The sequence below is a fragment of the Camelus ferus genome, chromosome 8, assembly GCF_009834535.1.
Source record: "Camelus ferus isolate YT-003-E chromosome 8, BCGSAC_Cfer_1.0, whole genome shotgun sequence".
Classification (NCBI taxonomy): Eukaryota; Metazoa; Chordata; class Mammalia; order Artiodactyla; family Camelidae; genus Camelus; species Camelus ferus.
In genome coordinates this window covers 59,871,821-59,896,316 of record NC_045703.1, presented here as the reverse complement: position 1 = coordinate 59,896,316, position 24,496 = coordinate 59,871,821, and the positions used below count along the sequence as shown (strand labels likewise).

The window sequence follows — 24,496 nt, the reverse complement described above, 5'->3', positions numbered from 1 at the left end:
AGAGAAACGGAGTCGGGGGTGGAGCGTGGGGAATGCTTTGCTCTTTAGAACAATGCAGGTAGTTTAAAATACCACAATATCCTATGGCGAATGTGTTCCTTTCCCAACACAGGTATGCGTTTTCAGCTAATTCAGCTTCATAAATTCCATTGTTAGACTAGGCACCAGCATTATTGCTATCACCTATTCAAGACATTGAGAAGCTGATAAGAAACATTGCCTGTAGCATCCAATTTGCTGACTCCTAATCGGAACTGAGGCTGGAAGAATCCAGTCATCATTTAGTCCAATAAACTTTTAAGGAAGGAAACAAAGCTATGTCAAGACATCGATGCTACTGCATCAGCAACAATTTTCAAGTTCTAGTTTTTACCAGACCTTGTCAAATGTGTTACGTAGTCTACTTTCAATCCGAAATATATATTAACGTTTTCCTGGGATTCTGCGACAATAAACGAAACAGTGTTCTTTACTTCAATGTTGGGGATGAAATTGTCGGTTTGGGACGCTAGTGATTTTCTATCTCATCTCTCTGCAGTTTCCTAATAGTCCTCCAGTTTAAAACAATACAAAATATCATTCAGTGTTCAATAAGAACCTGATAACTCTCTCTAAAGCTTATCCAGATGGATTGCATTTCCATGTGGTGCTTCTATAAACTGTTGCTGTGAAATAGGACTACCAATATCAAATGGAAACAAAATCATGGCCCCTTTTATATAGTATAAAGGAGATTTTTTTTTTAAAAAAAAAGATGAATAAGCCTTGTATGCATTAGGGATTTACATTCCAAGTGGGGAGATTTGCGTCAAAAGAAAACTAGCGACAGAGGACAAAATTTAAGTACTATTAAAGGTATAGATATTAAGTGATATGTTTATTTAGATCATCATGGGCTGGAGTAATAGGAAAAGATGGAGGAAGGAATTGGTCCTTGAAGGATGAGGAGGATTTTGAGAAGCAGAGAGGAGTTAAAATAAAATAAAATAAAATAAAATAAAAAAAAAAAGATACCATAGGTCAAATCAAAAATACAGAAAAAGGAAGAGCTCTGGCTCCCCAGCTGTTGACGTTGTAGTTCAAAATCATTCTTAATTATATACAAAAATGAACTGAGGAACGTTACACAATGAATCAAAATTGGAACTGGGGTCTTCAGAATTCCAAATTCAGCTTCTGACACTGTGTATTAACTTTGAAGAAAAGGATTTGTTTTGGAGGGCATGAAGGGAGAGGTTTTGAATAATAAATTGGTATGTCAGTCACGTATTTCCATGAGAATTAAAGAATTTTAAATCTTTTCTATGCGCGGTGAAATGCAAGATTCAATGCTTAGGTGTGTCTACTGAGTGGTTTCTCTTACATTGATTTTGTTTTTGCCCTTAAATTTGTCCTACATTGCGTAATTATTGCACAAATGTATTGCCTCAGTATTCCTGTACTGACTTTGCAGATTAGGAGCAGGTACTACAGCACCGGGACCAGCACACTCTTGCCTCGGTCAGAGCCGCTGCCTTAGCTGCCTTCAGGAAGGGCGTCCCATCTGCCTCCCGCTGGCTCGTTCGTTCCGCACCGCAGACGGAGGAGAATTGGTTCTCTGCAGCCACCGTCCCCCTTAAGGTCCGGTCCAATCAGGACTCCGCGGGAAGGGGCGGGACTGAGTGGCGCGCGGTGTGCTTCTTGCTGTACGTGCCGCGATTGTTTTCGGCATGGAGGAAATTTATGCTAAGTTTGTGTCACAGAAAATCAGCAAGACTCGCTGGCGACCGCTGCCTCCGGGGAGCCTACAGACCGCAGAGACCTTCGCCACGGGGTCCTGGGACAATGAGGTACCCCTGCTCCCAGGCCGGGGAGCCCTGCCTCCTCCCTCCTTCCTAGAGCCGCGCCCCCGGCCGCCGGCGCGCGAACTCTCTCGGCTTTTAGCTCCTCTCGTCCTTCTCTGTGCCTCGAATGCCCATCTCAGACTCGGTTGCCCTGTACCTCAGAGCCATCGATAGGGTGCCTGAGCCTTGAATCTCGTTGTGTTTTTAATAATCATCATGCCATTTTCCTGAGATGCTTTTAAAGCAAGGTTGACTGTAGGCAATGCAAATTTTAATTTTAGAGTTTGACGTATATATCATTTCAAGATAAAACTTTCTGCTTTACAGGAAAATTATGTCTCACTGTGGTCTATTGGAGATTTTGGGAACTTGGACCCTGATGGAGGGTTTGAAGGAGACCATCAGTTATTGTGTGATATCAGACACCATGGTGATGTAATGGATTTACAAGTAAGTTTGTGTAATATACAAAAATTAACTTTTAAAATACTGAGGGTACTACATTTAGAGACGTAAAGGGCCTTAAAGTTTGTCTAGTCTCACCCTGGGTTTACAAGAAACTGAGTTCTCTGTAGGTTATGATTTGCCAGAATCAGGACTGAGGAAGGGGATGCAGAATTAATCCTAGCTTGTTTGTCTGGTTGACCATCTACTATTTACCACGCACTGTTTGGGGAGCTTTACATAAGTTAATTTAATTCTCAGTAACTGCTTGTGAATCAAGTATTGCTATCTCTGTTTTACTAATGAGAAAACTGAGACTAAGATCTTTTGAGCATATACTATGTGATAAATACTATGCAGGGCACTTTACATATTTTTGCTTTTTGAATTTTCATAACAACCACCTAAGTAGAGATTAGTTCTCTGCTTTGCAGGTTTAGCAAGGCTTAGAGAACATAACTTAGCCAAGGTCTAAAAGCCAGTAGTAAGTGGTGGGAATGGGATTTTCAGATTCTGATCTGTATGACTTCAAAGTCCCTGTATTTTGTTCTGTGGAAAATTGCCTAACCCTGGGAATGATACTTTCAGGTGAACGAGTTTAGAGAGAAAAAAATTAGTTATTCATTCTTAACGAAAATACTTTTATTTGTGTGGACCTATCACATTTTACTTGCTTAGCATTTACAGGCTCTTTGCATTTTAAAATTGTTGTACTACTAAATGAGTTAAACAAATAAGCTTCCTCCTTATGAATATTTATGAATCTATAACAAGCAGGAATTTTTTGTTTAGTTTTTTGACCAGGAAAGAATTGTAGCTGCTTCATCAACAGGATGTGTAACAGTTTTACTTCACCATCCAAATAACCAGGTAAAGAACTTTTGTTTGAAAACTGAAACATTTTAATTATTTGCATTTTAATTATTCTTAGGAAGTCTTAAATAAGATTATACTTAATAATGACACAAATAATAAAATTTTATAGTCTCAAAACATGAAGGAGGAAAATATCTATCTTTTAGTAGATTAATTCTAGGGCTATGTTTGTTTGAACTATGATTGAAATTGGGTATCTCTTAAATTCTATTAGATTAGGTCTAGCAATGAAGTATTCTGGCAAGTAATTTTCCTTTAATTCTCTCTTTTAAGATCCTGTTCTGGTCTTTTGAAGAAAGAAAGAGCACCTTCTAGCTCAGGTATCAGGAGAGAGAACAGGACCAGCTGCTTTGCTTCTTTAGATAGAACCTAGGTTTTCACTAGAAGAGAAGACACACTGTATGAAGGGTTGACAGTTTTTTCAATACCTTTCTTGTGTGCTAAAGCCTAAGAGTGCTGAGCGTAGTGATAAGGGCAGTCCTTTAAAGTAGCCCAACTTGAGGTAACAGTTTTAAGTTGCTGGAAGAGAATGCTTATTTAGATTTTGGAGTTAGTAAAGGTCATCTTACTAATAGAAGCGCTTGGTAAATGTAAGATCCGGATCTTGTTAAGTATTTTTCTTAATGGAGTCATTTGGAAAGCACTACAGAGATTTATCTCTTAGATGTAGGCCAGTTCACTTAAGAATTTAGAGTTGCTTTTGATCATGTAGTTACCTGATACCCAAAAACCATTTTTTTAGCTTGAAGTAAGTTTGGAATATTATAAACAGCCTTTTTTGGGGGAATCTAATCTGGTATATACAGAGCTTTGATGGAAGTAGCTTCTAGACTTTAATACTTGGAAATATGAAGGAAAAAGAGTATTCTTTTTCTAGAAGGGTGTGAGACAGAATTTTAAACATTTTAGTTGGGGAAAGTGGTATTTTTTTGGAGCTTTGGGTTGATTAATCATATCGTCATTTCTGACACCTAGACTCTGTCAGTCAGCCAGCAGTGGACAGCAGCTCACTACCACACGGGCCCGGGCAGCCCTTCCTGTAGCAGTGCACCATGCACGGGTGTTGTGTGTAGCAACCCAGAAATTGTCACAGTTGGAGAAGATGGTCGAATAAATCTCTTCAGAGCTGATCACAAGGAAGCTGTAAGAACTATAGGTAAGAAAAATCATATTTCTTTTGTCTATCACATAGTAATCGAGCACCTACTATGTGCTAAGTAAACACAACGCTAGGTGTTCGAGGGATTTAAAAATATACAAAGCAGGATCCCTTTATCAAGACTGTATGTTGATAAGGCATGTATGAAGGTGGGACTAGAGGAAAGAGAAATTTGGGTGAGAGAGCTGGAGGGGATTATCAGATAAAGAATTGAATGGCAGGTGGCAATTAATTTAATTTAGGGTCTAGACATAAGTAATGCTAAAAGATGGCACACCAGAAAAAGAGGACAGCACGGAAGCAGGGTAAGACCATTCAGAAGATGATAGAAAGTGTAGTTTGACCTGACTTTAGGTATTTGTATAGAAGAAGTGAGAGGTGAAACAAGAAAGGTAAATTGTGGCCAGGATGTCCATCAACAGACGGATAAATAAAATGTGGTATAAACATACAATAGAAAAAAAAAGTTGTGGCCAGGATGTATAGAATCTAATGCACAGCTGTAGAAGTTACATTTTGTTAGGTGGGCAACTAAGGAGCTGTTGAACGTTTTTGAGCAAAGGGTGATGTACTCCCTATCATGCTTCGGAAGGATTGTTCTAGTGTAGTAGTTCTCAACCATGCTCTGCACAGACTTGCCTGAGCTGATTTTTAACAGCCCATCACCTTAGACTTCCTGAATCAGAACCTCTGTGGATTGAGCCCATGAATCAGTTTTTTGTGTTATGATTTTTAGATCTGAGGATCACCATTTGTTTAATTATTAAGGACCAATGCCTGGTAGCAGTTTGGAAGAGTGTCACAAAACAAAAGTCCATAAGTATATGCTAAATTATGTGGCATAAACTTAAACATTCAAGGACAAAGAAAAGAACTATTAAAGCATTCGAGAAGGATTTCATGAGGAATAAGATGAGTAGACTTGCAGTGAGTCAGCACTACAAGGTCAGAGTGAACTCTGGAGGAAGCGCTGGAGTTTGGTCCAATAAAATGGAGGCTCTGGGTTAAGTAGTGGGAAAGAAAATTGAATATAGAGGAGCTTGAACAGCTCTCTCAAAAATGGAGGGTAACAATGTTAAGTGGAATTAGAAATATGTGAAAACTCAGCCCTCTATTTAAAAAAATAAACAGTTCAGGTGTCCTGTGAGTGATACAGTTTTTCTATCAAAGGAGAGTCCATTTTACATATATATTACTGTGCATTTCTCTATAGAAATTAAACTGTGACTTACTTAAATTTTGCTTGTAACATTGCAGTCAATAGAAGGAATGCAATTTAAGATTTTCATGGAAAAGGCAGACCCATTAACACACACTGCTGTTTTCTTAATTTGTAGACAATGCAGATAGCAGTACCCTCCATGCTGTAACCTTCCTTCGAACACCTGAGATTCTTACAGTAAATTCCATTGGACAGTTAAAAATATGGGATTTCAGACAACAAGGAAATGAGCCCTCTCAGATATTATCACTGTAAGTTTTGATTTGTGATTTCAGTAGTATAAAGCAAAGTTTATTTGATTATTTATAGCAACTGACTTTAAACCATATTGTATTTTAATTGCATGGTAGAGGATAATCCCTGATTAAATTTAATAAAGCAAATATGGTTGACCCTTGAACAACATGGGGGTTAGGGTCACTGACCCTCTAAACACCTGAAAATCTATGTATAATTTATAGTCACTGCTCTATATACCCAGAATCCTCTGTATCAGAGGCTGCACATCCCCAGATTCAACCAACCGTGGATCATCTGTACAGTAGTATTTACTAGTGAAAAATACTTTGCATATAGGTAGACCCATGTTGTTCAATAGTCAACTATATAATTTGATAAGCTTGAAATTACCATGCTGCATTTAGTAAATATTTGTTGTATTGATTCACAAGTTTATGTTATCTCTTTGAAGTTTATATTATTTAATGGAAAACTTATTTTTTTCATCAAATTAATAGTGGGTGTAATACACTCTAGAAGGGATTGGGAGAAAAATAAAATCCAAGATATTTTTCCAAAGCAGAAATCCCCTTTCTATGTGTACAACCTTATCTTCTCTAATAAGAAAATAACATGTATCAAGCTGAAAAGAAAATTATATAAACTAAGGATTAAATAAGGGAAGCAAGGAATATGCTGTTTAGCTGATATGTAATGTTTTTAAAAAGCCAAGAAATGGAAATCTTCTGTATATCATCAAATTATTTTGCTCCTTATGTCTGCAAATTGAAGAAAGAAAGAATAACTTTGGCCTTTAATCCTCTCCCCAAATTCTAATGTTTAGAAATATATTGAATGTAGTTAGTTTTTTGACATAAGTTCAGCCAGTAGCTCCAACCACAAAGTTACCATTTAGTTACTGGACTGAAACATGTTTCATGGATTATTCAAAGATAAATTATACTTTACAATTGTTTGAAGTCCTTGTATCTCCCATTAAAGGACTGGTGACAGAGTGCCCCTCCACTGTGTTGATAGACATCCCAACCAGCAGCACGTTGTAGCTACCGGTGGCCAGGATGGAATGTTGAGTATTTGGGATGTTAGACAAGGTACAATGCCTGTGTCCCTCTTGAAGGCTCATGAAGCTGAAAGTAAGTGTTGTGGAGATATATAAGGTTTTGGTGGGTGAACTGCATGGTATATTGTAAGTACCTTTCCATAACGATATATATGGATCATTCTACATCAGAGCTTTTGACTGAATTGTATAAATTTATAATAATTAACTAATCTCTTTATATTTGACATTTATATTCTTTAACATGTTTCATTATTATACAGAAAACCGTAGTGATTATCCTTATATATTCATCTTTATGTGCTTTTTTCTTAGGATAATTTTTAGAAGTAGAATTGATAAGCCAAAAAGTTTGTCATTTTAAAGCTGTGATTCATGTTGTCAGATTGTTCTACATAAAAATAATACCAGTTTATATTGCTATATCCAATATGTGAGAATGCCCTTTTCCTATGCAAATGCAGGCTGTTGATTTCAATATTTGTTAATCTGTGTGTTCTTCAGTTTGTATTGTACCTTTTTTTTTCCTTTTAACAAGAACAAAAGATATAAGCTCTTGGTTTTTTTTGTTTTTTTTTTTTTTTCATGTTTGTCTTTTGATTTTGGTGGAGAAATTTTGGCTGAACAGGAATTTTTCATTTTACCACCACATGCCAGGTGGATTATAGTTTTGAATTCTGATGTAAGAGAAGTTGGTATTAATGTTTGAATAAAAGTATAAAAGAGTAAACATTATACCAGTATTGCAACTTCTCATTTTAAGTTTCACATTATTACTTTGGGAAAATAAATGATTTTTAAGATATTTAAGAAACAGATAAAGGGATAGAAATTTTTTGCCTCTTCCAGAGATAGCTATGTCCAGGAAAAAAGAAAAAAAGAATAGGGCATGCCCTCAGTCTGATGTTACTACCCAGTGGTAGCAGAATTCCAGACTTTCAGATCTCTTCTTACCTGCTCGCTTTTAACTGCTGGCCTATATTGTTAAGCAAAACACACAGCTGTCATGGCTTGTAGTGTATTTTGAATTCATCCTGACTCTTGGCTAGAAATGAAATAAGATATTTTATAGAGTTTGTTTTCTAATTTGAAAGTACATTAATACACTTTCAATAATATTGAAATATATTCATAACTATGTAAGAATGTACATTTGGGCAGTCTGCTAATGGCTCTGCAGGCTGTTTTGTTTCAGTTTTTTTTGTTGTTTTGTTGTTGTTGTTTCACTTTGTTTTAATGAAACAGTAAGAATGTGCTTTACGCAGGGTCTCACCCAGAACACATTCTTTTCCTCAGGAGGGTGACCTTTTGGTTGGTGGCATGATGTTTAATTGTGGTAACCGTCAGAATGAGAATTGCCAGCTTACAAACACGTGCCTTGCACTTTTTAGGCTGCACTCTGGGCACTTTCTCTGCTGCCTCTTTCAGGTCACCTAACCCAGAATTACAGAACCCTTGTTCACAGACTATACTGTTTTACCTTCATGGTGTAGATAACTTCCTTAGGAGCCTTGGCCAGTCCTGGGCTCCCAGATGTTTGTTGGTACACAAAGTTCCCTTAAAGTTTAGGGCTTGAGGAGTCCCTAGTCCCAAGCTGGCTTCTTAAAAGCCCTTCACCTGAAACTGGATCCAGACTTTCGGAGCATTTCCAGGTTTGGGTTTGCTAGAAGCTAGTTGCTATTTCTGTGACACAGGCCAGAAGTATCTAGATCCTGGCATGAGCCAAAATTGGACTCTCCCTCTTAGAAAGTCACTTGTATACTAATTTTATAGTCTTCTCTCTCTGTTTCCAATAATATAATCTTCATAGGTTAATGACACAGGAATTGAAAATAAGAGAACTTAACAATTTTTTAAAAATCTTTTCAGAATTATCCCATTGTCATACTTTCCCATTAAAAAATGTAATAGGTCAGATGATTAGCATTTATTCTCATTCACTTGCTAGCCCAATACACAATTAGATTTACTTGGCTTTTTTATCCTATATACATGTTTTAGCCATTTGGAGAGCTATATTATGTCTTCTCTTTGATTTTGAAGCCTTTGATTTTTATCATAAGCGTGAAGTTTGAAGGTGTGTGATGGAGGTTAATTGAAGATGATGTCTAGAGACAGGTTTTTTACGTTTATTCAACTTATATCTACACAGGAATAAGCTTCCTGGTTCTTATCTTTTAGTGTGGGAAGTTCACTTTCACCCATCCAACCCAGATCATCTATTTACTTGTTCTGAAGATGGATCTCTCTGGCATTGGGATGCCTCCACAGATGTACCTGAGAAATCATCACTCTTTCACCAAGGTAAAAAGTTTTAATGAAGATTCTTGTATGTAACTTTATTATATTTTTAAAACATCAAAGTACAAATTCTCATATTGTTAACATTAAGGAATGACAAAAATGTTTCCACTGTCTGGCCTCAGGGTGAATTCTAGTATCACAGAGCTTGCAATCTGACTGTCAGCCACTTACTGCCATACTGCTCATGACTAGAAATGCTTATTAGGTGGCTAACTGCAGGTAGCCAAGGGTCTTATTTGTGAGTACACTGTTCTGGGCCCTCATACCGTAAGATAGGCACTGATAACTCTCTTATGTTACATTGTCAGGGGTGTATGGCAGGACAAAAGTCGGTCTGTTATGTATTAAGGTACTGCTTTCTCCTCAGACTAAAAGACCCTGTCTCCTGATTAAAGACAGAGGCAAGTAAAGGTCAGCCAGAAACTATATACTTAAAATTAAGGAGTATTTTTGTTTCTGTTTTGGCATTTCCTAAGCTTCCTTTTTTTGAGTTTGTCTGTGGTTCCAAAGTTTATTCGTTCATTCATTCAGCAAACATTTATCAGATGCCTGCCACATGCTGGCACTCTTCTAGCTGTTAGAGCCCACGACAGTGAGCAGAAAAGCCTCAAGGCACATAGAGCAAATATTCCAGTAGACAATAAATAAATAGATAGTGTTTCAGCGAAAGTCCAATCAGAAAAGCAGAACCTACCCTAGATTTAGAGGAATTGGTTTCACATGGGTTAGAAGGACTAGAAGAACAAAAGGAGGGATGCTGGAACGGCAAACAGCAAAAACGAGTAATGCCCAGATATCAACAGTTGTTAGCACCTCTGCTGCTGTGCTGTTGGAAGTGCTGTCAAAGTTGGTCCTGGGTCAGCAGAAAAGGTGCCACCTCAGCTGGGGCTGGTATTACTGCCCATGTGGTCGTTGCCAAAAACCTGGAGCTGCTCCCCTGGTCTGCCTTCCCATCACCCACAGCAGTATCTCCCATGGGCAGGGTCTGCCTGGAAGGCAGATGGCAAGGGAACCTGGAAAATGGAGTTTGTCTGTATGATACATAGTAGAGCATAGAAAAGTAGGAAAGGAGACTGAGAGTAAAAAGGAAAAGAACTGGACCAAGTACTCTGATGACTATGAGCAAGTGAAGCAGAGTGGGGGGATAAAGAATTAATTGGGGGAGAGGCCACTTGGCAGAGAGAACATCAGAGCAGAGACCTGAAGAAGTGAAGTTGTGAGTCATAGGAAAGCACTCCAGGCAGAGGAAACAGCACATTCCAAGGGCCTGAGACAAAAAGGCAAGGAGGCCACTTGGCTGCAGCTCAACATGCGGGCGACAGGTGGGGATTGGCTGAGGAGCAGGACTTTGGAGACTGTGATAAGGACTTTAGATTTTATTCCAAGGGTGATAGAAGCTACTGGAAATTTTTGAGCAGGGGAGTTGCATGATCTGTCTTATGTTTCCAGAGAAACTAATAATTTTATCTAAGGATTAGCTAAGCACTTGGTGTTTATTTTTCTACTCTTATGCCCACTATCTTGCATTTGAAATTTTACTGTTTGAAGAACCTTGGTTAGACTGGAAGTAGCCTTTGTCTAGTATTGCAAGGGACAGTACTAGACTCTGTGAAAAGGTAAAATAATCTATGCAACCTGCTCTTGCAAAAAAAGTGAAAGTGAAATCATGATCTAAGACATATTATAAGGTAGTAAATTTTTTTTTTTTAACGGAGGCACTGGGGATTGAACCCAGGCCTTCTCATGCTAAGCATATGCTCTACCACTGAGCTATACCCTACCCCACATAGGTAGTAAATGATTAGTGGTGCATACAAGTGTTGAGGGTTCCAGGAAAGAAAAGAGAAGCATGAACTAGAGTCATCTTCAAATTCTTCTTAGAAAAGGAAGTTGAGCTGGACTTTCAAGGATCAGCAAGATTTAAACCCATAATCTTTAAGTTTCAAGATATCAGGGACTTTACCTTTTTCATTCCCAGCACTTAGCCCAGAGCCTGGCATATAGTAGATACTCAACCATTTATTAAATAAATGAAATCTGTCCTTATTTGGTTTGGCAGAAAGTTGAGAGGAAAGAAAATTGCAGATGATTGCTAAGATTGAAATATACTGCTTCTGTACCACTTAATCCTCTATTAAATACAGAGCACTGTCAGAGATAAAAGTTTATAATCTGGTAGTGTTCTAAAATTCTACTTTTAAGAACATTTACCTAACATAAAGGCTAACAATAAAAGATCTAAAGCAAGTTGATTATATTTTTAGAAGTATGGAAATAAATATATTTTTAGAAATACATCCAGAAGTTTTCTCATGATCACTTCATTTTTTGATTACCTGACAGCTTAGATTTCTATATATTATCTTCATTTTAAATCTCTTTTTCTCTTATTGTCTTTTGGCCATTTTGCTACATTTCTGAGGCTTTTCATTAAAGAATAAACAAGAAAACAGGGTCAAAATGAATCTTCTGCTTTGCTGAAGATTTCAGGTTTGACAGCCATAGTATCCCATGGAAACTTGAGTATTTAATACCCCTAAATAAACCTTTGGTCAAAAATTGTGCTGTATAATATGGAATTATCAGCCTGTTAGTCTTGAGAATTAAAACATGTTTAAATCATTGCCTCTTAAAAATACTGGAATTTCAGGTGTTTACTAGTATAAAATTAGTCTTGAAAGATGTTTTTCCCTCTTCTTTTTTTCCCTCAGGAGGAAGAAATAGTACTTTTTTGTCTCACAGCATTAGTAACCAGGCTAATGTTCACCAATCTCTGATAAGTTCCTGGCTCAGCACTGATCCTGCCAAAGACCGTATTGAAATCACAAGCTTGCTTCCCAACAGGACTTTGTCTGTGAACAGTTTGGATGTTTTAGGTCCTTGTCTTGTTTGTGGAACCGATGCAGAAGCAATTTATGTTACTAGACAGCTTTTTTCATGAAAATACTATAAGATTTCATGTAAAACATACAGTTGGAACCTTTCAAATTCCAACTTCTATGCAAATTTTCATTATTGGAAAATGTGAAATTTGCAGGGGAAGCATCCGTAAACTGTTGTTAATGTCGATGCCCAGTTTTGGCTTTTGTTAACTGAATCCTGCTCTAACAGTTAGTCGCTAGAGTCTGATTGATGACTAATGGCAAAATAATTGGAATGTATGGAAGAACATCAGGAATCCTTGTGGTCATAAATGCACTGCCTTCAAACAGACAATTCTGGACAGCTTATGGAATCAGCTCTTCATTTTTTGATGTTGTAGAGCTTAATAATGTCATACAATTTAATAATAATGCTACCAAGGAGTTTCTAGCCTTTTTATGAATAGTATATGGGGCATACCGCTCCCTGGTGGCATTAGCCAATGTTAGTATTTATTCTTTTTACTGCAAGTATTTTTTTCAATTCTTCCACATTTTATTTCCTTAATAATTTCAATACACTTTTTCCAGAAAGAATTGAGTAGAGCAAAATTGACAAATTTTTGTAGTGTTCAGATTTTTTTAAAGGTGAAAATGTTTTGACAGATTCTCTTAGAATGGATTTGAACAGAACTCTGTCAACTTTGTTTTTATTAAAAATAAAGACCCAACTTTATTTTTATTAAAAAGGAAAAAGACAAATACATTTTTTTCTAAGGATTTTTGCTCTTATTTGATTTTACAACATAGTTGAAAATTGCTGAACTGGATATTGTACAATAAAATAGAACTTGACATTGATAAGTGAGACACCTTTTGAACTTAAATTTAGCAGGTAACATGTATGAGTCTGGTATGATGATACAGTAAGAGTAAAGAGTTTTGCCATCTTTATCCTTATCCAAAGTGTTAATGATGACCTAACATGTAGTGTTTTAAGATAATTTTATGATACTGCCTTTCTAAAGTTTGTTACATTAAATGCATTATTGAACTGATAAGACCTTAATGACAAATCACTCGTATTACACAATTGAAGTGTATGTCTATTTACTTTACAATCCCAATAATAGTAATTTTCAAGTTTTGTTTTTCTGCCCCAATAAATATTTTCAATTTTTTTATGCCACCTTACCTCAGGGTTTTTTGAGTTTTGTTTTTTTGTTAACATTTTAAAATGGAGTACATATACACATCTGCTGTATACATTTGGCTCAAACTATTTCATTAAAGATAATTAGTATCTTTGAGTTTCAAAGAATTCGAGAAGGAAAGAAAATATTGCTAATAGGAATTTGTAATTTATTTATAGTTTTATTGCTGGGACTAATTTTTAAACTTCCTGTTATTACAAAAAGTCATTCATTACAGGAAAAAAACAATCAAAAGAAAAATTTAAGTACTTATAATCTCAAACAGAGATAATTTGTTTCATACCCTTTTCTATCCATCAATGTATATAATTTTTTTAATGCAGTATACCATACATGTTATATTTGTGGATGCACATTCTCTAGCAGTAAACAGATGGATTCAATAATAAAAATATAGCTAAGAATTTTCCTTTGACTTTATATTTCCCTTTGTATGAATGTCTTGCTGCTGTGTCCCTCTTTTCACCCAGTACAGGACTCCTCCCATTCTATGGAAGAGGCTAACATCCTTGCTTTGAGTGGGCCCAAAGCTGATCTCACTCCTGGAAGACCCTAGTTCCCAGGTGGCACATTTTCCATGTTCAGTGAATGGCAAACTTGTGCCTCCACTGTGATCCATATTATTTGTTGCTGAAAAGTTTAAAGGTTTCACCTTCTCAGCACCCTCTTCAGTTTCCAGCAGCGATGTATACAATTTCCCTTGATCCTTTCAGTAAATAATTGGTAGACGGAGGAAACCAGCCATATAGGCTTAGAATACTAACTTGGACTGGAAACAAGTTTTAAGTTTAAAGCTTTGCTTTGCTTTAAGTGTATTTGTAACAGTAAATGAGAGACAGTACATTTGAATAGTGTTACATTTTCAATCAGTTGATGAGTTTTGCTAGATTTAATAAGAAACATAAGCTTTATATAGTATAAATAAAACCCTAATATATGAATTTGTTCATTGTCACTTACTGCCTTTATTCATGAAACTATCAAGTAGAGTTTTTTGAGGGCTGTAGGAACTCAGAGGTGGAAGATAGCTCAGAGGGCATCTCCAACCTAAATTTAATCATCACTTCCACAGCATTCCCAGCCAATTATCCAACTCTACTTGAAAATGTACCATGATCAAGTTTCCCATTTTCCAATGCAGCCTCCACATTTGGACAGCTCTGATAGAGCATTATGGCAGGGTTTTCATGTGTGAGTGGTATCCCAAACAATCCTATAAAAAAGGGTAGAATCATGTTATTGTGGGTTAATGAAATGATCATGGGAACCTACTATAAGACAGAACCAATCACCAATTTATCAAATTTGCATTATGTTGGGGTCTTTTACTATAAGATTTCACTAAATAAATGAATGTTCACGTAAACTGAAATTTGCTTTCACTTGTCTTCTTTCCTCAGGAGGCACAAAAAATTTTTCAATTTCTTTCATCATATATTCAAATATTGAAAATACAGATTGTAGCTTCTTTGGGGTAAGCTTTTAAAATCCCTTCAATTGTTCCTTGTGGGCAAGGTTCCCTTCCCCGCCTTTCTTGCCCTTCTTGGCTAAATCCTGCATACCCTTCTGGACTCCTTTGAGGTGTCATTTTCTCAAGAAAGCCTTCCCTTGGCTAAATTGCACTCTGCATCAAGAGCCCATTGTGCAGAGCATATATTGTGCTTACGGCCATTTGTGAAAGCAGGCTGTCTCCCTCTGCTGGACCACAAGCTCAAGAACAGAGCTCATGTCTGAGTGTAAACTAAACTGAACTCACAATTCATGCACTGAATCAGTGTAAACTAAACAACTCACAATTTTGTCTTCCCTTTAAAAAATACCTCATTTGCCAAAGGCCGTCATTAAAGTGTGACTTCCAAAATGAACACTTTTCCAGTGGTGTCTGCCTTGCTGATAGTATGACAGAAATCTATTCTGGTTCTGGGTACAATATTCCTCTGCAATGCTGTTTCAGCTATTCTGACATTTGTTCAGTTAGACTGATGACTAGTTGAACTTAAACCCTTAATTTTTCATACCTGATACTCCCTAAGCCATAGTTCCGTATTCTTGAGTTCATGCAGGTGGTTTTGATCCTTTGCTGTTGGTCCATACTCCTGTTTAAAAAGACGGAAATTTTATTTCACTGTAGGAAAGAACTAACAATCATGACTGAATCTTTTCTGCAGAAGCTGATCATTTTCAGAATTTCCCAACGTGTTCTCCCCACGAGGAGATAGGTTAAATGGACTGAGTGCATAGGCCCACTCCTAGAGTCTTCCCAATTATCAGTGGCACATGAAACGTTGGTATTTGGCTACTGCTGTGAAATATTTATAAACCAACCTAATTTATTGACAGTCTGCCCCATTCATTTATCTTTTTCACAAGGCTACTGTGAGAAAACTCCCATGGTATAGCTATCATCCTACCAAAATTTTGGCATAATTGAAAAGTTCCTTGTCCTTTGTGAATAACACTTCTACTTCATAGTATTGTGGAAACATCCTTCTAATAATCCATTCTGGAACTTGTCCAAGAAGCATACTAAATTCACTTGTGTATAGTTTATATCAAGCCTTCATTTAAGCTTATGGTATCAATATGGTATCTAGCTTAGACTAATTAGATGGTCTGAAGAGTAGCAGTACTCTTCTTTTACAGATAATGAAACCTGGGGAGATCCAAACTATGATAGGCGACTGTTTAAACTTTCACTGGTATTATTCTGAATGGCAATTAATGTTAAGTGGCAATATAGAATAAAATAACTAACAGCCTAGACTACAATCATCTGATCATCAAAACAGTTTCAACATTTCACTATATTAGAAGAGGGAGAAAACCACGAAGGGGGGTGGGAGTGAGAAGAGAGAAGTAGAATGACTGGACTCTAGCTGATCAGGTAAAAAAAAATTAATTAAAAATAAACTAACGTTCAATTCCAAATTGTCATGACTGGACTTTGAGGGGACAGTAGCTGAGAGACCAGCCTAGCACTGCTATCAGAAATGCATCAACTGTCAAAACAATTTTTGTACAGGCTACGGATATAAGAAGCTAAATTGTAATTAATACTAGACTGTAAAATACTAGCTGCAACAAATCAAAACACAGATCTTACCCCTGCATAGTATGAAATCAATTTAAATTTTAAAATTTCTTAGCCAAAGGTATCTCACAAACAAGGATTACCCCAGTAGCCATGAACATGCCTAGAACCCAGATTTGTTTTGTAATACTGTTCTCCAATAAAAGGAACCAGGGCTCCTTGAAGGGGCAGGAAATAAAATAGGTGGCTTGTAGCATCTTGTAGCACCAGAAAGTAATAAAGTTAAAAAAAAAAAAAAAAGCCCACAATGATGGCAGTGTCATAGGGACACAGAAGCTAACTGGAAGAGCTCCAATAGCCAAAGCTGGAACAATTTGATCAACAAAATATAGAAAATATCCAAACTATTAAATAAATATCCATGAATCCACACTGATAAGAATAAATGTTTGAATAAAATGGACAAGAGACAAGTCTGCTCAGAACTCCAAATAATTTATGTAGATTCTCCACTCTCAAGGAGGTAGAATACCATTCTCCACTCCTAAGTGTGGTCTGCTCAATCTAGAGACTTCCCCTAAGATAGTATGAATTCGTGGGAGGGCCTGTGTTCTCAGGACCACATTGCCCTCCAGGCTTCTTCCATGTGTGCTGCCTCTGTTCCTACTGTCACCCAAGCATGAAATTTGGCCCCCTACACCCATTGATAAAAATAAAAGGAAATAAAAAATCCCTATTCAATGAAGCATTGAGGGGTTGAGTAGGCTGAAGCTGGACCAAAGATTTTCCATCACAGCAATACAAAGACCTTTAAATACAATGGCAGATACTGCCATTCTTAGACAGCCAGCACCTCTAGTAAGCATTTCCCTGGTCTTTCACCTCCACCCCTTCGCAGAGTCTCAGCTACTTTTCATCTTGGTTGTTTCTTCTCTCCTGACCATGCCCTCTCTCCTTTCCCTGCTCTTTTCTTCCCCTACTTCACAGGAGTAAACCTCTTGGTCCTACCAGAGCAATTTAATGAGCTCCTTGAATTATCTTGGAATTTTCCCAAAGACAGTAGTTTTTGGAGATACCTGCCTTTAGGTTTAGAGAGAATTGAAGAGCTTAAATGAAGAAGTTCTGAGGGTTGGTGACAGAGGTGACAAAGTGTGGGAGGCAGTATGCTGTTCCAGATATAGAATCCTTCTGGAAAGGGCAAGCAGGACTCTGAACATACTAGATTCATATAACTCATGCAGTTTTGAAGCTGAAAGATACTTTGCAGGTTACCCAGTTCTCCAGTTGAAGAAAGTAAGACCTAAGGCTATTAAGTGATTCACTTTGTTCTATCTTCTACAAACTCTGTGCTTGTGAAATACAGGTTTTCAACCAAGTGGAATGTAATCTTTTAACAGAGGTTTTCACATTTGAACTCTGGATACAGTAGCCGGCAACAAATTCAACATCGGGGGGGGGGGGAAGTCTTTAATTGAAAAAAAAAAAAGTTATAGTTAGTGTCTAGTAGAAAAATGATGAAAGGAGATATTTGAAAAGACTAACTGCATATATTTTCTAGAGGCAGAATTGGCAAAGGCGCTCTTTACAAAGAGTGGACAGGACCTTCAAACATCATACACCCAATGACCCCACCCCCAACTTCCAATTCAATTAAACAAGAAATAAAGCCTTTTCTCTCAGTCACCGTTATTCCAATTATGGCAATAATGACTTCCTCTTCTTCAGATTCAGTTGACAGATTAAAAATCTCAACTCTCTGGTCCGTTCTGGTTCGAGAATGTATTCATCTGGCTGATTCATAAAATACTTAAACTCACAGATTTACGTGGGAAAAGCAAAAATCAATTTATTTCAAAGCCACCAGAAATCTCGAATCCCGATGTCCACATCGAGGTGTCAGAGAGCAACACACTACTGTTTCCTTTTGAGAAATAAACTCCAGATGCTCATCTTTTATTCTCTATTAGTCCATAGAAACAGCTCAATTGAAAAAAGAGAGACATCGAAATAAATGAGTGGGCTTGGGAGAGGGAGAGCCTGACACCACCAGCCGGGGCGTCACCTGGGCAGCGCAAGGCGGGGACGACGCGGGGCGACGCGGGGCGACGCTCGCGGACACGCAGAGGAGCGGGCGACTACGGGGAGCCGGAGGCCACAGGCGGCGCGCTCGCTCCCCGTCGCCGGGCGGGCAGAAGCCCCCAGTCCTCGGCCCCCGCGCAAGCGACGCCGGGAAATGCCCACATCCGGGAAACCTGCAGCGGAGTGCGGCGGCGGCGACACCGAGTGGAAGGCAAAATGGCGGCGGCGGCGGCGGTGGCCTGGTGCTAAGGAGAGAACCAGGTCCCCGCGACCCCCGCGACGGGCCGCGCTGGCCCGCGGCAACCCCCCAGCGTTTCTGCCCGCCCTGCCCCACCGGGGATACTTGGGGTCCCTGGGACGGGCTGCAGCCTCCTCGGCGCCTGCCCTCCGGCCCGTGGCCGCTGTCCAGGAGCCCCGCTCTCCCCTGCAGGTAGGTCCGAGGCTGGCGTAGCGGGTGGGGCGCACTCTCTCCTCCCGAGCCCGAGTTGGCCGGGCGGTGGCCGCCGGGGCCCACGCCCATCCCCGCTGGCGGGGGTCCAGGGGCTGCTGCATACGGGCGGGCCGGTCCGGTCCGGTGCGGGCCCAACTTGGCTGGTTGCATCGACCTGAGCGGAGCCCTGCCCTGGGGAAGCGAGGGTTGGCCGCGCCCGGGGCTGGAGGAAGAGCCCCAGGCTTTGCGGCCTTGGAAGTTCAGGTTAGGTTGGGAAGAGCCTGGAGGCCTTGAGCGGACTGTCTCCCTCACACCTTCACCCTTATCCCCAACACGCACGGGTCATCGGTGTCTAGGAGGGAGGGAAGGCGAAAGGTGGTTTTGAAGGAAACTTGCAGTGAAAGAGCCACAGTTCTTTGCATCCCAGAGGAACCCGATCTTAGATAAACCTTAAAGAAATACTGGGAATTTCTGTTTACAGTTCACTGTAAGTAGGTTACTGTTCGTAGTTGGAAGGGGTAGGAGAAATGGAGGGGCCTTTTTGGAGTAGAAGTGTGTGTAAAAATATAGAGAAGGAAGGAAATTAAAGGAACATTGTTTATTGTAACTTCAAGAAGCGTTTGTATCACAAAGAATAACTTTCAGGTGACTTGATTTAACCCCATTCTTTCCAGTTGAAAGTTATTTTCTTCTCCAATTGTAAGTTCTTTTCTAAGGGAATAAAATTTTATGTCTGTCGACCCATATGTTAGTGTAACTCAAAATATTATATCTTCGTATAGAAGTTATTCATAAATCTAGTGAGAAATAAGTATAATCTCACACACAAATAATGTATGGAAATGGATTTGAATCATGAAGCTTGTCAGGCCTTTATGGATTATATGTTGAGGCTTAAGAATTTTTTTACCAAATATCCTCCATCTGGAGGAAAAAGATAGGACATTATAATTGGAATGAATGTTCTGTCCAAAGTTATATACACTTGTGATTTAATTAAGGTGATTACTTTAGTAAGTTGGCAGACAGGTAAAATGGGCTAGTTGATTCCCTAAGGCAGTGGAGGAATTTGATTTTAACAGTAAAAGTAGCAGCATTGTGCTCTGATCGGCTGCTACTGCAAGGAACTAGATCATGATACACGCTTGGGGAGGCCCAGTTTTTTCTTTGCCTGAATATGTACTGAATATATCACTTGCCACTCTCCAAAAGCAAATAATAAAATACTTCTGCTACGTATTTTTGGTATGCTATGTGGATTTCCTTCTATAGGTTGAATTTTTGTTTTTAATCCTCCTCCTCATTACTCTACACAAATGTAGTCTTGGAATAGTTCCAACTCTGGTGATTCAGTTTTCATTCTAGATGTTGTATTTAGATTAGTGGGGGATTTTTGTAGACCACAAACGTTACTTAGTCATTGGAGAACATTTTTATCAAGTAGAAATGGCCATCATTTTTCAGCATGAAGATAAAATATAGTGATTGTTTTCACTTTTGGTAAGTTAATTCTTAGAAAGTGAATTGGAGAAAATGTAATCAGTATGCAGAGATTCTTGAATGTTGCTGTATGAACAACTAAGAATATGCTGCTGAGACAGCTATTCTCATGACTGATTTAGTCAGAGCATTGAGACAGGCTATCTTTCTTATAAACCTGATTCAAACGGTAACAGTTTGAAATCTTCTTATATAATGGGATCTGTTCTCCTAAGTTGGACAAGGTATCAGCAATATTTGTTTGGACTTACTAACATTCTTGCATTTGATGAAGGTGTGAACTTTCTAAGAAATGAAGGTTTTGTCTGTTCAGTCTAACCAATTTAAGTATCCCTTCAAAGAATGTGAGTGAGTCACCATCCCTTAGTTAGAAAAACTAAATATGTAGGTATGGTAAAAAGAGCCCTAGGCTGGCTCAGGATGTGTAGAGTCCATTCCTAGCATGATCTCCAGCTAGCTATATGGTCTTAGGGGGGCCACTTTACCTCTCTGGATCCATTCCCTCATCTGACTATATATATATCTCCAAGACACCCGTGCTCTGTCAGTCTGTGATCTAGTAGGAAAAATGAGACAAGTGCAAGAATAGGGCAGAAACAAGTTTTATTTGACCGTGCAAAGTGCATTTGGAATTCAGAGGAAGATAACAACTGGCAGTTCGATGAAAGCTTCATGATGAAGCATTTGAATGGCACCTTAAAGGTTGGATATAATTTCTACAAGGAGAAATATGGCAGGGGTTCTCCCAAGAAGAGTAACAGGAAAAGAAAGAACATGAAAGTAGAGAAGCACAAGGTATGTTGGCTGAGAGCAAGTATATACAGTGTATGTTACATGGGGGAGAATCTAGGTAAGATAGTGGAAAGAGTGAGAGGATAATAACATATTTATTGAGCCAGGCACTTATTCTAAACATTTGACATGTATTAAACCTATTTAATGCTTAAAATAACCATATTAAATAGGACCATTATTGCCCACATCTGAAGATGAAGGAACTGAAGTACAGCTTGCTGAGATTACAAAGCTGGTTACTGGTAGAACTGGGATTTGTTCCCTGCTGTTTGACTCCAGATCTCTGCCTTTAATTGCTAAGTTAAAGTAGGGTAGGTAGGGAGGTAACATGATCAAAACTATGTATTAGTTGTCTGGCACCATGTAACATGGATTAAAAAGGTAAGCTTTTTAGCATTGAAGACTTCTTTCTAAAATTCTCTTTATTTATTGAGTTTTCACATATCATATCAGCAAAGATTACTAAAATTTGTTAATGCCAGTGTCAACCAGACCTTGTTGGAGGGATTGTAAATTAGTCCACCTTTCTGGAAGGCCACCTTACAGTAAGTATCAAAATTTTAAATATGTGTTCTCTCTGACCCAGCAGTTCCACTTCTGGGAATTTATCTTAAGGGAAATGCTCAACATTGTGTGCACAAGAATTTTTATCATCACATTTTTTATTAACTAATTTTGATATGTACAAGGAATATGTATATACACGTAAGCTGTGAAGTGTAACAAAATGAACTCACCACTGATCCTCAGAACTAGAATGTTAAACCAATACAATTGAAGTTATCAGTGTTTGAACGTTATTTATAAGAGAAAAAAATTGGAACTAACCTAAAGGCCCACCAGTAGGGGATAGATAAGTTATGACACATCCACATGATGTAATTCAATATACAGTTACTTTAAAAGATGAGGTTGAACTGTCTTATTTCCTCAGTTCCAAGACACTGTTAAGTCTATAACAAGCAATCTATTTAGTAACGATTTTTCAGGGGAAGAAAATAAATTTATAGGGGGAAAGGTGTATCTCAGGGTAGAGTGCATGCTTAGCACGCACAAGGTCCTGGGTTCAATCCCCAGTACCTTCCTTAAAAGGTATATAAGTAAACTACCTCCCCCTGCCAAAAAAAAACCAGACACACAAACACAGAGAAGGAGAAGAATGGGAAAGAGCAATTGCTAATAAAATAGTTTAAAAATCTCCATAGGCAGATCTTGTGAAAGCAACCAGCCTTGGAGGAAGGGGAGATTCCTTGATAGCGCTTTGATTCAGTTATCTGGAGTGGGGAACTCCTCCCTCCATTGTTCTCTGTAACTGTTGGCCATTGTTCTCCAAGAACCTTCTGGGAATTCTTCTTCCATTATCATCCTTGGCCACATGAAATGTGAACTTTTGGGGAATATTCCCTCTTTGGAAGGTGCAAATCTTTCTTGACTAAATTACTGCTCATAGAAATTGAGAGCCCAAGAGCTTTAGATTTTGAATAGTTAAAGGCTTTTTTTTAGTTTGAACTTGAGTAGTTTTTTTTAAAAAGTTTTTAACAAAACAATTTCCTCAAAGTTAGTTAAGTCTCTGGTATGTTTAGGTCCAGTCAGTTGTGTTTCAGTAACTATAACCAAAGTTCACATGTGTTAGTAACCTCATCCAAAGACTTGAGAACTCTTACTTCTCTTCTCACTTGGTTATTTGAGGGAAGGCCGTACCGTTAATGTTGTTTTTTAAAACACTGAGGTACTTGAGTCTGCTAAGAGATTTCGGTGGACATCTGTGCTCAGAGTCTTTGAATCCTACCCCTTTGTGTTGGGGTCTAAAAGCAAGCTACTTTTCCAATTCCTCAAGACTAAGTTTCTGAACTCTTTCTACTCCTCTCTATTTCTGCTGGCAAATAAGCTGCTTTCTTGACCTTATCATTTATTTATAATGCTTTGCCAAATAGCCAACAGAAGCCAACATACACTTCTAAGATTCTCTTTTCCAAACTCTCTTCATAGAATGACAAGTTCAGTAGGTTCCTTGTTACCTTATAAGTTACAACAGGCAAACCATTTTATCAAATATTTTGCCACTATGAAACATATTTCCAGCCTCCATTCTCAGTTTCCTTGAAGCCCTCAGACTGACCACTTAGCCAATACCATATTAGGTTTATATTATAGCAGCACCTCACTTCTAGGTACCAATTTCTGTATTAGAATAATGAGAGACTAAATATACAAGTAGACAATGGCCAGATCATATATGAAAATACAGCTCTGATTCACAGCCTTAGTAGCAATAGCAGTAATTGCAAGCTTCCCTCAGGACCAACCAGAGAAAACCAAATATGCTACCCAAAACAATCACATAGGATGCCCCATTTCTAGTTAGCTGGCCTCCAGCTTCCTTGTGGCAGCAATCTACAGAGCACACCTGAAGTCTTCCCTTTTTTTAGTATAAAACTTCCATTCTGCTACCTGCCTTTGAGTCTCTTCCATACGTGAGTGACAGTGGGTAACTCCCTTGCTATAGCAAGCTCTGAATAAATAGATTCTACTTTTATTGGACAGTCTTTGTTTATTGCCACAATGATATTAGGCTGTTTTGTGGTAACAAATTAGAAAATATTAATGGCTTAACACAATAGAGATTCCTGTCTTGCTAATACAAAGTCCATTGGGGGTCAGTAGTAAGCCATCAGTGGCTTAGGGACCCACATTCCCTCTATAATGTGAAGCTACCATCTCAGAATGTGACCTGGATGTCATTGAAGAAGGAATAAGACAGAACTGACACACATTATAGATCTCTACTCAAAGGGCTTTGGGAAATATGGGAGATAGAGGGTAGTATGTGAATATGGTCCCTGCCACAAGGTTAATCAATAGTGACTGGATAAAGACATACCACATTTCTTCCATGTCATCATTTCTGAAATCAGATGATGCCAATCATCTTACAACTGAAATGAGTATTTAAATATAATGTTTATTTCCCTTGAAAAGCTAATGTTGAAATGATATTGTTACATGGAATCAATAGTTTCTTTATAGAAATCCTTTGTGTTTTACTGTACTTCGTATTTGAAAAAGAATAATTTGTAGCAGAACCATTCCAAGATCCACCATAGTCATTTCCTTTTCTTTATTTTCTAACTTTCTGTTTTGGAAAATTCAGCATACATAAAAGTAAAGGGAATAGTACGGTGAACTCGCAGGTACCCATCACCCAGCTACAACAATCATCAGTTTATCACTACTTTTGTCTCATCTGTATTTCCATCCACTTCACCACGAAACCGGATTATTTTGAAATAAATTCCAGGCATCATATTTTATTTGCAAGTATTTCAACATGTACATGAAAGAGATAAGCATAAATAAATTATTCATTTATTTGAACCTGAAACACACTATCACACATATCCAAGAAGTAATTTCTGTGACCATTGTGCACTCGCTTGAATGTTAGGAGTGTTAGTAAT

General features: G+C 38.2%; 3 protein-coding genes across 4 annotated transcripts in view; 2 read left to right on the top strand and 1 right to left on the bottom strand.

Moving 5' to 3' along the window:
* The first annotated feature begins 1,644 nt into the window (after positions 1-1,644).
* NUP43 (nucleoporin 43) lies at positions 1,645-14,575 on the top strand. Its single transcript, XM_006185448.3, has 8 exons — positions 1,645-1,829; positions 2,151-2,273; positions 3,060-3,137; positions 4,119-4,299; positions 5,640-5,775; positions 6,746-6,897; positions 9,006-9,128; positions 11,840-14,575. Exons 1-8 carry the CDS (start codon positions 1,710-1,712, stop codon positions 12,067-12,069), a joined length of 1,143 nt encoding a protein of 380 aa, XP_006185510.1. The 5' UTR covers positions 1,645-1,709; the 3' UTR covers positions 12,070-14,575.
* LOC116665438 lies at positions 14,294-19,275 on the bottom strand. Its single transcript, XM_032485139.1, is given in 4 exon segments — positions 14,294-14,416; positions 15,222-15,299; positions 18,297-18,877; positions 18,879-19,275. Coding segments are annotated over 4 exon segments (723 nt in total). The 5' UTR covers positions 18,915-19,275; the 3' UTR covers positions 14,294-14,388.
* The window catches only part of LATS1 (large tumor suppressor kinase 1), a 36,852-nt gene continuing 30,821 nt past the window's right edge, over positions 18,466-24,496 (top strand). For both annotated transcript variants that reach the window (XM_032485131.1, XM_032485132.1), the window contains exon 1: positions 18,466-18,743. The gene's annotated coding sequence lies outside the window, so the exon portion shown is untranslated. The remainder of the gene's footprint in view (positions 18,744-24,496) is intronic.